Raw genomic sequence first — 18,097 nt, forward strand, 5'->3', positions numbered from 1 at the left:
TCTAGCGTGGTCACAAGCCCAGGATCCCCTCCCCACCCCGATCGGCTAAAACCCTCGACCTCCTCGCGCTCCGCGCCGCGGTGGCCTCATCCACTGCCTCCTTCCTACCGACGCGGCTACGCCTAAACCCCCAGCTCCCCCTCTCCTCCCGTTCTCCCCTTCTCCCTCACCACAACCGCAGCAGCAGCAGCGAGAGGCCACGCGCCGCCGAAGCGCGCCGCCGTTATGGGGGCAGCACTCCTCCGGCCGTCGCCTACGCCGCCGCGCCTGCGCCACCTCCTCCGCCGCCTCCTCTCCACCGCCGCCGGGCCCTCCCGCCTGCTCCCGCTCCCCGCCGCCTCCGCGCGCCTCCTCGTCAGGCCGAGGTAAAAACCCTTCGCTCCCGACGTGTGCGGCTTTCGGGTTTTGGAGGGCGGGTTCTCTCGTTGGGGTGGTTGTTCTGGGGGTGCTGATTCTGGCGGCGTCGGTTGTTTTATTTTTTTTGGGGGTGCTCTGGCTCTCTAGGGTTGCGGCAGCGGCGGCCGTTGCTCCTCCTCCTCCTCTGCGGCGGAATGGGGTTGCGGTGAGGGCTTTCATGGCCTCCACGGCGGCGTCCGAGGCGATGCAGGAGAAGAGGGTGGCTGGGGAGTACACCGCTGCAAACGTCCAGGTGATTCTCTTTAGGGCCTCGTGCATTTCTCCTGCACAATGGGGGCTTCTGTGGGCTAAGAGATACTTAGAGGTTCAACGAGTTGGTGCATTTTCCCAGAACTTTAAGTGAAATGATTGTGCATAGCATATACAGAGATGTTCACAGAGGTGGGTGGGAGTGAAGGGTGTGCAAGTCCAAGCACACCTGTTTCATTCTGCAGCTTTGTAAGCGGCAGTTAAATTAATTGTCCAATTACCCTGGCAAGCATATACATGTTTTATCATCACATTTTCAATGCAGATATCTAGGTTTATTTGCATTTTTTTACGAATCAATTTGGTGTACTAAAATACTCATAGTTTAACAGGAACATTCCTTGTCTAGATGTTTGTTAATTGTTAGAGCAAATCGACAGAATTTACGCATTTACTTAATATGATGAATCCTTGAATAGATGGTTTTTCTTATGGAGTGTTCTATTTTTTTATGTTCAACTCTTATGACACCAGATTATCTGACTTTATGAGTTGTTTACCATTACATGCATGGAATATGTACGTTTATATGTCATGCAAATGGTTCTATCTTCTTTAGCACATATTGTGGATTCCATATTTCCATGGTGGTTCATGGAGCATAAGTTTGGTTTCCCTGGAGCAATATATACATTTATATGTGATGCAAATGGTTCATGGAGCATAGGGGGGTGGGGTGGGTTATGATTGTTACTGTTGTTTAAGTTTGCTATTATAACTTGGAATTAGTCCCTACCCCCCTGCATTTTGTTTAGAAAATGCACTTTACATTCAGTTTTCAAAGGACTCCTGATTTTTTTTATTGTACACTGTCTTCTGACTTGAGAAGCCAACAATAAATGAGTGGTCCAACAACCTTGTTAGTCATTGTACTTATGAACTAAGATTAATATTTAAATTTAATTATCTATTTGAAAGAAAATATTTCTTTGCAAAGAGAATAAACAAAGGGAAACAATTTGTATACCTACGCAGCTTTCGTCAAGACTTCTCCTATTCCTATGTGACACCATCATCTTTTCAATTAGGGGCTGTGCTTTTTAGGTTTATTTTGGTTGCATACTAAACTTTTATATTTTGTAGGTCTTAGAAGCATTAGATGGAGTTCGCACAAGGCCTGGTATGTACATTGGAAGCACAGGATCACGTGGATTGCATCATCTGGTATACTGAATGCAAAAGATCACTCTTCTATTTTTGGTCATACAAAGCATTCCATATTGTTCTTTTCTGATCATTGTTCTGATTGGTGTATCTCAGGTTTATGAAATATTGGATAATGCTGTGGATGAAGCTCAAGCAGGCTATGCCAATAAGATTAATGTTATCCTTCATGATGACAATTCAGTTAGTGTAACAGACAATGGTCGTGGGGTATGCAGTTCCTAAAATCTTATGAAGAAGTACTTCCTGTATGTCCAATGCATTTTTGTGGAAGTTTCGACAAACTTGTGTTACATGATAAACTTCATGTTTCATGCTATGGTATTTATGTTACTGTTGTAGTGAATAATCTAACTTATTGGAAATTAAGAAAAACTGAAAAAAATATGGAGGAATCATTTCACAATATATCATAGTTGCATGAAAGGTTAAATTTGTGCTGTTAACATATTCTGATGGTACCAAGCAGTGGATTACAATTATTCCTTTTTCATAATGTCTTTTCATAACTTAAATGGGCAACATCAACATTCATGTGAACGAAAGAAGGACCTTGAGTATATTTGTTTCACATAGGTACATTTTACAAAATAATATATCTAATTACTAATAACATTAGCGCACATAGATCTAGCAATATAGCAAAGCTATAAAATTATCATCTGCTTGATGGGTTTGATCAGTCGGCTTTTCTATGCCACAAGTTTGTTACTTACTAAAATTTTGACAATTTAGTCCTTTTTGAAAACTTATTTTACAAATAGACCCCTAGAAAAACTTATTCTAGTAATAAACCTTTTCACAGTGTCAACGTTACTGGCTCCGAGGTTGAATAGGAGGGCATCAACAATGTTGGCACCGCCCTACTGCCACGTTCACGGAAGCGGTCAATGCGGTTGTTGACATGGCTGGAGGACGACGCCAATGTCGTCTGACGTCGCAGGGATGGTGCCAGCGTCATTGTAGGCGCGCCGGCTCCCCACCCCCACCCCGACCCCTATTTCTCCATTCTCTTATGAGTTCATACTGTTTATGCTCTCACCCTCTCTTTCCTCCCTTACCTTCCCCCCTCAAATCCTCTCCATTTGGACGCCTTCTCTACAGGATTTTTTGGTGGAATTGAAGAGGAAGGTAAACTCCACCAAAAAAAGGGGAACGGTGGAGTTTACCTTCCTCTTCGATTCCATCAAAAAATCCTACAGAAAACACTTGCAAATGGAGAGGATTTGAGGGGAAAGGTGAAGGAGGAAAGGGCGGGAGGAGAGAACTGGAGAAAGAACTGAGAGAAGAAGGGTTGGGGTGGGGGGCCGGCGCGCCTAAGTCCCCCCAGAGGACGGCACCAATGATGCTGGCGCCGTCCTTCGGCCACATCAGCAACCACATTGACCCCAGTTGCATACGTGGCAGGAGGGCGGTGCCAACATCGTTGGCGCCCTCCTATTCAACTGCGGCACCAATTACATTGGCGCCATGAAAAGTCCATTCCTAGATTAAGTTTTACTAGGGGTCTATTAAGTTTTCAAAAAGGACCAAAATGTCAAAATTCCGGTTGTTATTTATCAGCTGCTACATGGCTGTTGCATATTAGTCATCACCTGGTGGATGGTCTAGCCACTGTTATTGGTTACTTTCATTGTGGTTCGTAGGTGTTTACATTTGTAATCATATATTATCATTGCATATATATATATATATATATATATATATCTGTATGATAAAGCCCTACCAGTTTATCCCTCAATAGTACATAGGACCCGACTGCTGGGTTAGCTTTGATGTTTCATATGGTTGTCCACTTCTTCTGAATCAAACAATCGATAGTTCTAAATCCGGTTTAGTTTCCATGGTCCTTTGAGGGGATCAGGAGAGTTCATAATAAGCTAATTCGCTACGAAGGCTGCAAAAAAGAGGTGGGGAAGGTGGGCATGTTGACATGTTTTTTAACATTATGTAGCTTCAGTCCATTTTGTGTAGTTTCGTTGATTGAATAACTATGCTATTTGTTTGGAATTTATATTTTGAACTTGATTGCTTCCTGGAAGTTGCATATCACACTTTTGAGTAGTCAATGTGCAACTTCTTTAACTGGTTACTCTTTGTGGATATCTATCCATTGTTTTATTGACGTACTGTTTAAACCTATGCATACTGCACAGATCCCTACAGATATACACCCCCAGACGAAGAAATCTTGCGTGGAAACTGTCCTAACGGTACTGTTCTTTTTTTTTTTTGTTCTACTCCCTTTTGATCCTAGGAACAGTATTATATTGTTTATCTATTTTTCAACCATCTTTGTCCCAAATCAATGAATCCATTTGACACTTCACTTTGAAGGAAGCATGAAATATGACTTGCTATTTCATGGTTATTTAGGTGGAGTCCAAACATTGATACTAAGACCTGTTTCTGTTAACAATGTGCTGTTGCCATGTGCATGTCCAGATTTTTTAAAAGCACGAGTTGGGATGTTCTTTTGTTACCTTGTAAGATGTCACTGATGATATTTCCGTGCAGACCTGTTAATTCCCTACCTCTAAAAAATAAATATGTGTGACATTGTTTATCCATTTGGCAACCCTAAGTAATAATACCTAGTGTTCAACACGTTGGATGACAATTTTCTAAATATTTTTTAACCATGCAGTTAATGCACGCTGGTGGTAAATTTGGAGGCTCAAAGAGTGGCTACAGTGTTTCTGGAGGATTGCATGGTGTTGGCCTATCAGTTGTTAATGCTTTGTCAGAGGTTCTTGCTTTCACCTTTATTTACTTATTATTCTAAAAATTCTTCATAAAATGAAAAAGTATCTTTACAAAAGTTGCTTAAGAGAACCTTCCAACCTTCCAGTTTTGGGACAAAAACAATAAATAATACTCCCATGCCTTTTTTTTCCCAAAAAAATTGGGACTTTACCATGAGCTTACATTGATGATTTGTTTTCGATGTTACTTGTGCTTGCTTGTAATTGTCATGATATCATAATGTCAGGCACTGGAAGTTACTGTTTGGCGTGACGGAAAAGAATACCGTCAAAATTATTCACGTGGAAAGGCAATCACAACGCTAACTAGTAGGATATTGTCTGATGAATCAAGTTCTCGTCAAGGCACGTGCATCAGATTTTGGCCTGATAAGCATAGTATGCTTCTATTCTTACAGATTTTTGTAGTGGTATAATTACTGTTATGTACCCCAGTGTGTAATTATTGTTCTTGATGTAGTTTTTACCACCACAATTGACTTTGACTTCAATATGATATCTGGTCGCATCCGGGAACTTGCCTTTCTAAATCCTGAGGTATAAATTGCATTGTTTTATATTCCTTGTTTTGCTTCGAAGATATCACTGAACAATCATTAAATTTTATAATTTGTTTATCGGCCAGCTAATTCTTGAATCATGATTGCTCTGTCAGAATATTTGATATTTTAAATGTTATTTTTAGCCTCTGTTCTACCCTTGGCTAAAAACCAGATTAAGCACTTGGGAGCTAGGATTCCCATGTCCACACTGCCAGGGAGGCAGTGACACAAATTATGTTTAATTCTGTGTTTCATTATCAATAAAAAAATAAATAGAAGGTACTATCTTGTAATTGTTGGGAAGTGATCATTTTCCATTTTATTCACAATCAAAATGATCATGCTATATGTAGTTTGTTCTTCTCTCCATTGACTTAATGTCAACACATACTTATCTGATATATGGGAGTCCACAACACTGATATTGATCATAAAACTATCAAGCCAAGTTAACCAACATATTTAAAACATTGCTATGATGGAAACTCTTAGTTAAGATTTGACCGAGAACCTCTCACTTTGAATTGTTCCTTTTCATATATTGGTGCTGTCCTGCTGTTACGACCACCTTAATCTAACTTCAATGTTTACTTGTATTTTTTTCTCTGTAAAATCTTTATACATCCATTTAAAATTCTGGAAAGCTACCACCTGGCAGTTTGGTTTCAACATCCTTATGTCTCTTTTTTAATGTTAATTTGTATACACAACATATCTCAGCTGTAAATATTTGATATTCTTAAAGTATACTGCTGGTTGATTTGATATTGTTCTCTCAATGCCAGCTGACAATAACATTGACAAAGGAAGGACAGGACTCACAGGTTCAACACAATGAATACTGTTATGCTGGCGGTCTGGTTGAGTATGTTAAATGGTTGAATACTGACAAGGTCTGACCTGTACTATTGGAAGCATGTTCATTCAGCTCCATTTCAGCTATTTTCTTTTTCAACATAGAAAATGGTTCATATCTCCTACATGAATGGGCTTATTTGATCGTTTTGAATTGACTTATTTGATCTTTCTGAACCAACCAATGAAAATATTAGGTTTAGCTTTACTTCTTTCTTTTCTTTGTTTCAACAAGTAACTAAAATAGAGCAATACACATTCTAGTTAACAGTGATGTTGGGAAACATTTACTGATGCAAATGGATTATTGACCTGCAGGTACCCATCGATCCACACTATCTTATTTGGTTTACAATTTTTTTACCCAATAAAAAGTGCACTTTTAGTTGAATGGTGTGGCGATGTGGTTTAATGGGTGCCCATGACTGGGGAACCTTGCATGCCTAACCAACACCTGTCATACTGATGCTAATCTAGAAATGAAATGCAGAATGTATGCTATGTTTGCTTGTTTCTTTGGACAAAGTTCACAGTTGAATTAGATTGTATGCTTATAGGCTGACTCTAATGCTTGCTGTTTATGTTTACGAGACTAGCTAAATGGCTATGCTTTGCTGCGGATTAAAATAAATTATATATGTGCTATTATTGGTGGGAGCAAATTAGATGTATTTGCATAATAAACTTGTAGTAGTAGTTTTTTGTAATATTAAAGTACATGAAAGAGTAGTTAGTAAAAAGCATAAAGGACTAAAGGATTAGTTGGTAAAATAAAATACTTCACTCTACGGAGTTGGTGGGGGTGGGTGGCAGATTCATTGCCACCACCTCTTCTTTGGTTACTAGCAGTGTGCCCATGTGTTGCAACGGGATGAGTTAACGAATCCATTCATGATCGATTCTGTCCTAATTTTTCTTATCCTATTTTTTTCTTCCGATGGGGCTCTTTTTATTAATGTTCATAGCCCCATCAGCTCTGGACTTATAGAGTAAATCGGAGGTTACTTGGTTTTTGCCAAAGAAAACTCTAATATAGAAAAGGTTCGGCATACTACTCCCTCTGGTTTGAAAATAATTTTGTTTTGGAAGGACATGGTCTCAAAAAACAACTTTGACCACTATTTTCGTTGCAATATATATAGAAATAATAAAAAAAATATAAGATAGTGTTGATCTGTATATATGGTCTCCATATTTTGAAACAAAATATTTTAAATTTTTTTCATAGTAAAAGTTCAAAAAACATGACCAGTTTGTGCAAAACGACATATATTATAGAACCATAGGTGTATTTGTGTCACTCACCTCCAAACTGTTGTTTGCTCTCACAATAGCAGTTTGACCATCTACAAATAAAAACGAAAAGCACTACATTAATGTTTTTACTATATTCATGCAAAGGTGGTGGTGAGTAGTAGAGTTTGTACTTTTGGGTGGACACCCTCAGAGTTATAGGTTTTGTACTGTAGAATAAAAATAGAAGGGGATGTTAGGCGTGGGATAGTCTTTTCTGAATTAGGTATATGTAGAGCTTTTTTTTTTTAGAAAATTGTGGCAGACTCATCCACCACCTTTGGGTTCTTTTGTATAGTAGAGATATTTTCCTATCATGTGAATTTCTTTATTATTCCTTTGAAGAAATTCTCATCAATCTACCTAAAAAATTCTAGAGCAATAGAATACATATTAATATTATGTACCGCATAGTCCACACCTGCATCTATCAATGTATGATGCATTTATAATGTTATCCAGCAGCTACCCTAATACTTTTGTTTGGTCATGTTTTCTTTCCTAGAAACCCCTTCATGATCCAATTGCATTCAGAAGAGAAATGGATGGAATAACGCTTGATGTTTCCCTTCAATGGTAAAATGTACTTCCTTGGCTGGACTTTTTGGGAAAAAAAGATAACAAGTCTTAATATCATGTTCCTTCATGATCTGTTTGGCCATGTTCTAGCTGGTAGCAGTAGTTTATCTGTAATTTGGTTGAACATATTGATACTTTGTTGGCTGTCTTGTCTATTTTATAAACCAGATCCTTGATTGAAAGTTGTTTACTGTGTTTTCTACTGTAGTACCTCTAGAGGCTCTAAAAGGAATGACCTTAGAACGCCTGAATTTATTGACAATTTCTGAATGATCACAAGTTATGATAGACTACTCACTTGCTATTTTTTAAAAAGAAATTTAGTGGGATGGAGTCATTAGCCTAAACCTATCTTTCGAACAAATTTTATGTGCTAAAGATAACTTAAAAGTATTATTTTTGTCCATTTTCCTGTTACCTTGCATTTTTTTATGTTATTATTCCCTTCCGTGCTGTAAACTAGTGTTTATTTATCAACTCTGTAGAGTTTATTGAATTTTATCAAGACATTGAAGGGCTATAAATGCATTGGCACATAAAGCTAAAAGTTTTTTAATAAGCAAAATCAATATGCACTTTATAAGTTAATTGATACCCTGCAAATTATTGTGTGGAAGTTCCACTCGGTCCAAACTGTTGAAATTTCACCCAGCATCTAGCAAGTGGAAATAAATGATAATCATCATTCTACATACAAAGAGGCAAAGAACGTTTACAAATGATGGTTGTAGTACCTTTAGTTATTACCATACAAGTTTAGGCTTTGTAAATTTCATAAAGGATGGCCCACGGTCCATATCCAAAGGGCATGTGATGTTGTATTTCAGTTCTGTTTTATTCGCTTTCCACTTCTATCTTCCTTCTAGATCTCATTGAATAGCAACTAGGTTAGAAAATTTGTGCCTTATTCTGAAACAGAAAATGTCACCATTTACAGGTGCTCTGATTCATACTCTGATACAGTCCTAGGATATGCAAACAGTATCCGTACTATTGATGGTGGTACTCATATTGATGGGCTGAAGGCTTCGTTGACAAGAACAATTAATAACCTTGCAAAGAAGTCGAAGGCTATTAAGGTGATTCGTTACATACTATTACTTTTGTCCTGTCCTACTCACTTGCATTGTCGAATGCTTAAAGTAAGGACTTTGGAAACTATATTTTGGAAAATTCTATTATTTTGCATATTGAATACTTTTCATCTGGTCAAATGGAATCTTGAATTAATATACCTTTTTTTTTGTAGGATAAAGATATTAGCTTGAGTGGGGAGCATGTAAGAGAAGGAATGACCTGCATTATTTCAGTTAAGGTCCCTAATCCAGAGTTTGAAGGACAGACAAAGGTAACCACTTACTGACACAGAAAATTGTGCAGAAGGACGCAGTACCTTTTGTCTGTTGGTCCTGATGATTTGTCAAATTTTGTTTCTTTCGTCTTTTTACAGACGAGGTTGGGAAATCCAGAAGTCCGAAGAATAGTTGAACAATCTGTTCAAGAAAATTTAACCGAGTACTTAGAGTTACATCCAGATGTTTTGGATTTGATTCTGTCAAAGTCGCTTAATGCTCTCAAGGTACATAATCCGTAATAAATAATAACTCAAATGGTTTATCATGCTTCCTTTTGAACAGTCAAGATCGAGTCTGCCATATGTACTTTGATAAGACTCTGATTGACAGTGTAGGATAGGACATTTCTTATTCTATTTTCTCTTCCCAGGAGTTCATAAATTGTAACTCTAATTCAATACATGGCATATGCTTCTGTTGCAGGCTGCATTGGCAGCTAAGCGAGCTAGAGAATTAGTGAGGACAAAAAGTGTATTGAAATCTTCATCACTTCCTGGGAAATTAGCTGACTGTGCATCTACTAATCCTGAAGAATCTGGTGAGTTCCCCTTGTAACATGAAATCCTTTCATCATAAGTGGCTCAAGTTCATTTGAATTTTATGAATACTGTCTTGGCTGGCTCTTATGATTTGACTGCTATATACCTGGTGCTCCACTCTTTCTTTTAAATATATACCTGACAAATGTAGTGCATATTTTTGTTTAAATTGTCGTGTATGCTAGTATCTCACCTTTTTCTACACTTCAACCTTTGCTTATCACACATGAATTCAGAAATCTTCATAGTTGAAGGTGATTCAGCTGGGGGTAGCGCAAAACAAGGACGTGATAGGAAATTTCAGGTATACCATTTTCTTTGCCAGCCTAGTGATGCTAATGTGCATCGAATGATTCTGCACTAGAGAATTGCAATATTCATGATATAGCCAAGAGTAGGTCTTTATAGTTATCTAGGCTGTGTCGTTTGACTCTCTCAGATGGAATAAGTTTCGCTCCAATAATTCTATTTTGCATAACTATCGGTATTACTGATCATCTGTTACATTGATCATTGCTCATCTATTGGTGGTTTTTGCCCGCCCTTCCATAGTGCCTAGAATATACATGCATTCTTCTTAAAAGAATAATCTCTCATTCCATCAATTTATGCTTTTGAACTCTAAAGATGTTAAGAGGCTTAGAGCATGTCTTATACTAGCCCTGCCGTCAAGTATATATATATTTATGGTAATTCATCCTTCTATTCATAAGTAGTTATGCTTAATGTTGGAATAAACAAAATATTATTAACGACCATACAATTTTTTATGAACAGACAATATATTATTTACTCATTATTTTATTACACAATTGAAAGCTGCCTGGTTGTAAGGTAATCTTTGTGCGTTCTTTTTTCTGCTAACATAACGTGCATGAAACTAGGGAGACCACCGTGCGCCCTCACCCTCCTGTCATCATTCTTTTGTATACAAAACAATCCATTTCTAGGTTCAGGTTCAACATGGATACCTGCCCTAGGAGCTAAGGTCCTGTTTAGCTGAGCTATAGCACCAGTTTTGGATGCTAGAAGCTGGCTTAGGGGGAAACTAGACTCCACAAAAATTTGGGATTTGGTCTGCTTAAATTTGAACTCTCCAAAGTCAATTCCTTTAATCATTTTTCCTGTCAGCTCCTCCCTCAATCCCATTCCTTGCCACCTCACCTTATGATAGCCTCCAATGGCCCTCTGCTGACCCCATCTCCACCATGGTTAGACAATGCCATGAGCGAGCATCTTGCGACATTACTTCTCCAACTCATCCTTTTGCAGCTGTGGGTGCCGGTAAGGTCTGAATGCCACTAGTGCTGCCCATTCAAGTGGATGCAAGTCACGTGGAGGTTGTAATCCGGCTGGCTTGGCGAAGATGTCCTCAAATTCTGCCAGCAGACAAAGCAGAGCAACATGGAATGCACGGTTCGGTTGTCTGCCATGCCGTGCACAGGTTGTTGGAGTCCCAAAGGACTGGCCCCAAAGTGCATAGCTGCTGAGCCCCCAGGACGATGTCTACCGCTCATAGGTCAAGGGTGAAGCAGTCCATGACTCCACATTGAACACCTTGCCCTCAATGTACAGTCGCGCCACATGGCCAGACCAGTTCCAAGCCAAGTGTGCACAAAATTGTGTGTAGAGACTGAGTTGACGAGCGTTGCCACCTGCTCCCTGGTGATCCACACCCGTAGGCGCATGGTGCGAGCACCACCCATGCCGTAGAGTGTGTGGAGAGTAATGCATGGGTCTGGCTCTTCCGCCGCTTCCATGCCCTTGTTCGTGTCCTCTTGCTGAATCACCGTACTTGTTGTAGAAAAGGCGAGCACATTTGTGCCCACGGACAAACTTCTCGTTGCAATTGTAGCACAACCCCTGCTTGTGCCATTCCTCCAGGTGCGCTCCTGGTGTCATGCCTGGTGTTGCTGCCATGGTCGGTATGGCCACCATGCCAGCTCCGCCCCGGGTTAATGGTTTGTTGAATGTGCACCACCCCGCCCACTTGCTTCACTGTGTCCTTCTCATAGGCCTGTGCCAGGCTCACGGCTTCCTGCAAGTCATCTAATTTCTGGAGCTCCACATCAACACGGATGTATTCCTGCAAGCCAGCTTTAAACAGCTGCTCCTGTTGTCATTCAAACAGCGGGTCTGTCTGCATCAATCCCTTGAGCTCGCTCAATGGATTGCTGTGAATTGGTGGCCCAAGACGGAAGTGTCATAGCTCCTTGAAGGTATCCCAGTCCAGCACTACTCTGTTCTGTTTATAATGAAAGTACCGCTCTTGTGCTGCTCCGGTCAAGCGGTAGTTTGCCAGCCAGACAGTCTGTCATCCATGCGCTGATTGCGAAAGAATTGCTCGCAGTGATTCAACCACGAGAGTGTTTTCCTTGCTGTCGAGTTTGGGAACTCGAGCTTGTAGCACATAACGCCACTTCCCCCAGCGGGGTCAGGCGGGTGCCTATTGCCCTGTTGCTGCTGTGGGTTCACTGGATGCACTAGAAACCCTCGTAAGCGTGGCACCCCCTTGTCACACCAGGTTGAACTGGGGTTCATGCTTCCCTGGAGCTGCTTGAGCTTGTGACCCTTGTGGTGGCTACTACTAACATGTGGCTTAGGTCGGTGACGTTGCTCTTGGATGCGAGTGAAGTGATGCTAGTGATCAATGTTGTGATGTCCTGTTGAAGTTGGGTCATCACGTCGGTAGGTGTGGTGGCCATAGTAGCGGCGGCGGCTACCGCTGCCGAGCTCTCGTTATTGGCTGCTGTCACCATATGCTCTGATACCAAGTCTGACCATGATATCCACAATCTCCTGTCCCCTTATATTCTTCCATGCAAGTGACTGGATCCATTCCCCTTTCCTCTTGGTTTGTGCACACCTTGATCGATGGTGGTGCAGGCGGGCAGAAGTGTTCCATGAACACCTGTTGCCTGACACCTGATCAGAGCTGAGCTGTTTAAGCTACCTGGAGCCCTGGACCGAGCTTTGATCTCTTTCATTTTGGGGTGTACACTTGCTTCAATTTCTAGGCTGTTGCGATGAACCGAACCATTTGGCTGGGGAGCCCTGGCTCAGGCTTAGAAGCTGGAAATTGGATCTTGGTCAAATAAAATAGTATTTGTGCTGCTTTTATCAAATGGATGCTCTCTTATCAGTCCATCAAAATCAGTATTCCTTCCTGTTCAAATAAGTGAATCAGTATTCCTCCAATTCTTCTCGGTTCAAAGCTGCTGCTATCTAGTTTTAAACAGCAGAATCTTAGATATGGATTTAGTTTGTCGCTAATAATCTCAGTTCTTCGTGCGTAGTTCTCCGGCTGGAGTTAGCACATAATTAAGTTACCAAGAATCTAAGTAAACACCCTGCATAGTTGTCCAGCATGAGTTGGCACATAATTGTCAAGAGCACGTGCAGTCTTTTTGAGCTGTTATTGTGCATTGTGAGATGAGAGCTCATATGTAGTCATAATTTATTTCTATATCAAGCATGTTCAGACTTGCATGCCATATTTACGTCATTCACTTAGATCTAATTACCTTCAAAAATGGATGCAGGCTATTTTGCCTCTAAGAGGCAAAATTCTTAATATTGAAAGGAAAGATGAGGCAGCCTTGTACAAAAGTGAAGAGATCCAAAATCTAATTGTTGCTCTTGGGTTAGGAGTAAAGGTGCATTCTTTTTTTTTATCTAAACTTCTACTATTCCCTCCATATTTTAATAGATGAAGCTGTTGACTTTTGCCACACGTTTGACCATTCACCTTATTCGAAAAACATATGTAATTATCAATTATTTTATTGTGATTGGATTTATTAATAAATGTATCTTAATTAGAACTTACATTTTCGCATATTTGCACAATTTTTTGAATAAGAACTTAAGAAGAATTGTCAAACGTGTACCCAAAAGTCAATGTCACCATCTATTAAAATATGGAGGGGTTATTATTGTTTTCTTCTCTAATATTTTCTTTTAGGGCGAGGATTTTAACAAGGAAGCTCTTCGGTATCATAAGATAGTTATACTCACTGATGCTGATGTAGATGGTGCACATATCCGGACTCTTCTCCTTACTTTCTTCTTTAGATATCAGGTACCTCTACCCTCTTTTTGGTATTGATCAAACCTGAGTTATGGCTCATCTGTTACAATTCAAATACAATCTTCTATGAGTTTCCCTGTGTATTTTGACTCTTGTACAACTAAGGCTTGACAATGGATTGAGTCGTGGTTTGGATACAATCAGTTTCAATTGGTGGGAGGTTAGCTGTTTATAACAATCTCAGTTTGGATGGGGTTAGTTATGAGCCTTGTCATGTTACCATTTTCTTTACAAGACTATGTTAACAGTTCAACTACCCTATGTTATGTTCTCTAAGTGCCAACGGTCCATACATAAGATGGCAAATGCTTATACTGTTAACAATAAAAAGCATATCTCCCATTCTCATACTACTATTTTTGCAGAAAGCACTATTTGATGAAGGTTGCATTTATGTTGGTGTGCCTCCTCTTTACAAGGTTTGGTTGTGATTGCAGCACTAGTCCTTCAAATTTGGACTGAAGATCTGGCCTTAAGTTAGTTGTTGATCTTTATCTTCTGGTGTTAGGTTGAACGTGGGAAACAAGTGCATTACTGCTATGATGATGCCGATCTTAAAGAGCTAGTTAACACCTTCCCAACGAATGCTTCTTATCATATCCAAAGGTTTAAAGGTACAGACTTTTAAGCCAATCAATTAATGAGTACCAATGAACTTTGAAAAAAATCTGACAACACATCGAAGTCGTGTCTTATACGTTCGGGTATTTGTTATCCCCAAGACTATTTGTTCATGCTGTTTTATAAGCCATTGTGTTGAGCCATCTCAATTGGCTATATTTTGCCAACTTTATATTTTGTTCTTTTGAATTATCCAGTGAAGAACTCATGTGACCATAAGACCTGGCAATATATCACTTTGCTTAGGTTGAAATGTTATACTGTAGAGTTTTCTGACAATTCTTAAGTTCTCTGTATGGTTATTTTCTTATCTATTTTCTGTGATTTTCTGATTTAATGCAGTATCCATATTTGATTGGTATCCTTCTTAACACTTTATTAAAATGCACTTTGATCTTTCCTACCTCCATCTCCAGTCAATACTAATCCTACCATCTACCCCATGCATGCCTTTGTGCACAAACATTTCTAGAAAATGCATAAATGCCATTATTACTGCTGAAAGCCCCTTGTTCATGTACTCTGCCTGATCTCCACTTCTACCGTTCTAATTTTCCTTCTATCAATGTATCTTATGCAATGTGAACCTTTTTCATCTGCATAACTACCTTTATGGTTCTTGTACATTTTGCATTTCATAACTCTCTCTAAAAATCTACTTTATACTGCCATACATCCTATGTAATGTGTAATTGAAATGTACACTGAGCCAACAACATGCATGTACTGCTACATTGACTCCTGTGCTTAACTGCTAAAGTTCATAACGGAGCTGCTGTTTGTGCTCAGTTTTTGTGTCGTGAACTGATACAGGCATGTGAAATTGTTACTCCTTCTGTTCTGCATTATAAGACTTTCTGGTCTTCTCTAGATTTATAAGGATACCAATGAATCTGGATAGATATATAAAACATATGAATTGATCCATAAATGAATCTAAACAAAAGTAGAAAGTCTTATAATATAAAATGGAGGGAGTACTAAATACTTCCTCTGTCCCACAATACTTAACTTAGACATCTTTCTAAGTTGTTTATCATATACTAAGGTTTGAGAAGAAAACTCTATAATATCCCTTATTACATATTTGTATGGTTATGAGTTATGATTTAGTTAGGGGTATAATAGGGATAAATTTGAATGAGATGTGATTGATGAGACAAGTAGTAACTCTAGGATGACAACTATTTTGGATAAATGTTGAATTCTGGAAAGACAAGTATTTGGGAACGGAGGTAGTATAGTTTGTACAATCTTGTATACTAAGCACCTTTTTTTTTTGTTACATATCCATAGATTCATCCAATTGTCTTGTTTCAACAGTAGATATTATTTACCTTGCGTCCTCTCTGGTGTCTAAATAGGTCTGGGTGAGATGATGCCGGCACAATTATGGGAGACAACAATGGACCCTGAGAGGAGGCTGTTGAAGCAGCTAAAGGTTGAAGATGCAGCTGAGGCCAACGTCGTGTTCTCATCTCTTATGGGTACCCGGGTAAGCAACTAAAGAAGTTTACTAAATTCAAAATGATATCGACTTATTATACTCTCGCTTTAGCATCAAAACCTTTTTTTCTCAGGTTGATGTTAGGAAACAACTAATCCAGAATGCTGCAAGCATGGTCAACCTAGAGCACCTTGATATTTGAGTGCATTCGCAAAGGCCGACAGTCACTGTATGTTATAGGAGATTACCTGCTGTTCCAATCCCCTCCGACAGGAATCAAGCGTAGCAAACTCCAATTCCTTGCCAACATTGTTTTGGCGCTAGTTTAGCAGTAAATGTAGGCTAGGGAAGTAAAAGAAATGATGTTATGGGGGTAAATTCCTTGCCAGGGCAGCTGTCTATCCCCTACCACATTACAATCACTGCCTAATCCATTTTGGCCATCGATGCAGTGTAATACGTAATCCCCTGACACTTGAAATTGCTACTCCAATTTTTATATGACGTCGTTAATTAACTTTTGAACTGTTTGTTTTATTCAAAATTTTTATCCAAATATGTAAAATATAATCCCTACTTAAAGTAACTATAATAATAAATCATATTATAACAACATAATTAATAATTATATAATTTTTTTAATAAGATGAATGGCTAAACATTGATCTAAAAGTTAATCATATCCTATAAAAATCAATATAATTAATAATTATATAAATTTTTAAATAAGATAAATAGTTTATCTAAAAGTAAAAAAAGTAAAAGTCAATCGTATCGTATAAAAAAAATAAAGAATATGGAGAGTACTAGTGTAAGAATACGTTTAAAGGTAAAACCCAGTATTACTTTTCTCTTATTCACGTACTTTTATAAACGTACATATAAAGATAGGATTGGGTATTTTTTTTATTACTATAACATATATTTTTATTCTTTTTCTTTCATTTTAATCTATCTCATGCAACAAAATTTCTTAAATAAATATGAAAAGTCGATTCTAAACTATTGGCATGCATTTTATTTACTCAGGTAGCAACATAGAGAGTCAACTAACATTAGCGTTGTACATGTTGTAAGGATTAGTTAGTGATGTTTCTTTCTTGCGCCTGTAATTTTGTTTACATTTTGCAGCTAAGTTTCTAGACAGCTTCCTTTGCCAAAGGAAAAGAAGTCCGTCTCGTGGGATGAGCTACCGCGGCCAGCTCTCGCGTCAACGCGTGGTTCTTTGCATGCTTGCTTCCTTGCGTTACCCGTTTCTGCATTTCCGCTTGTGCGCTGCTGCGTGTGCTCGCTCCTCGTTGAATTTGAATGCAAGTGCTTGGAGTTGGAAACACGGAGGCTTCTCTGCAGCTAAGTCGGCAACAATTTGCTCAAGCAAAATGAGATCAAATCAGATAGGTCATTAGCACATGATTTACTTCAAACTTGAAAAGATAATTTGTGGTTTGAAAGTAAATTTTCTTTAGGAAATATTCGCAAAAACATAATTACTCGATCGTGCGTTTGACTATGTTTCACGTGAACAAATTGATTCAGCCCATTTTAGCTCCAAAGAACTTGCCCAGTTGCCTGAGGTCTTTCTTACAGTTCGGTTGGAAGTTGAACAAGGTAATTAATTTTGATTTCTACGGAACATAATTACTATATGAAATTTTCCTGTAAAGTTTTCATTACAGCAGCATTGTGAGCCTGTGCAAATTTTACGTCACATTCAACTGTTCTTTTAGTTATACTAAGGATAGCTAGTTAGACCGTACCACTGACTTTCTAGTTTTATCTAAATTCATCCATCGATAAATGTATATAATTTATATATATGTCTGAATTCATTAGCATCTATATAAATTTAGACAAAACTATAAAGTCTTACATTATGAAATGGAGCGAGTAGTATAAAATCAGGGGGTGAATCTAGACTAGCAAATCGCTAGTGTATCTTTATTACACCATGAGTCGATATCACGTATAAACAACCTATGGATAATAATAAATTGATTAAATTTTATAGAACACATCGTAGTATTATAGTTCGAGTTGCATAAAACCATACTATTTTTTACATTTAGCACATAACCCTGGATATTATAGTGCTAATGTTTCACAAAATCACACTGCTAAATAATTTAACTTAATAATTTAATGCAATGTAAAATAATTAAATTAGGTGACTACGACATTTAT

General features: G+C 38.6%; 1 protein-coding gene across 1 annotated transcript; it reads left to right on the top strand.

Moving 5' to 3' along the window:
• Nucleotides 1–89: 89 nt before the first annotated feature.
• On the top strand, nucleotides 90–16,397 carry LOC102699829 (DNA gyrase subunit B, chloroplastic/mitochondrial). Its single transcript, XM_006645685.3, has 21 exons — nucleotides 90–365; nucleotides 505–649; nucleotides 1,750–1,830; nucleotides 1,927–2,040; nucleotides 3,987–4,043; nucleotides 4,478–4,579; nucleotides 4,823–4,973; nucleotides 5,056–5,132; nucleotides 5,923–6,030; nucleotides 7,791–7,861; nucleotides 8,802–8,943; nucleotides 9,114–9,212; nucleotides 9,315–9,443; nucleotides 9,643–9,757; nucleotides 9,995–10,062; nucleotides 13,301–13,414; nucleotides 13,723–13,839; nucleotides 14,214–14,267; nucleotides 14,357–14,462; nucleotides 15,834–15,964; nucleotides 16,050–16,397. Exons 1-21 carry the CDS (start codon nucleotides 226–228, stop codon nucleotides 16,116–16,118), a joined length of 2,190 nt encoding a protein of 729 aa, XP_006645748.3. The 5' UTR covers nucleotides 90–225; the 3' UTR covers nucleotides 16,119–16,397.
• Nucleotides 16,398–18,097: the final 1,700 nt, after the last annotated feature.

This window comes from Oryza brachyantha, chromosome 1 (genome assembly GCF_000231095.2).
Source record: "Oryza brachyantha chromosome 1, ObraRS2, whole genome shotgun sequence".
In the NCBI taxonomy this organism is placed as follows: domain Eukaryota; kingdom Viridiplantae; phylum Streptophyta; class Magnoliopsida; order Poales; family Poaceae; genus Oryza; species Oryza brachyantha.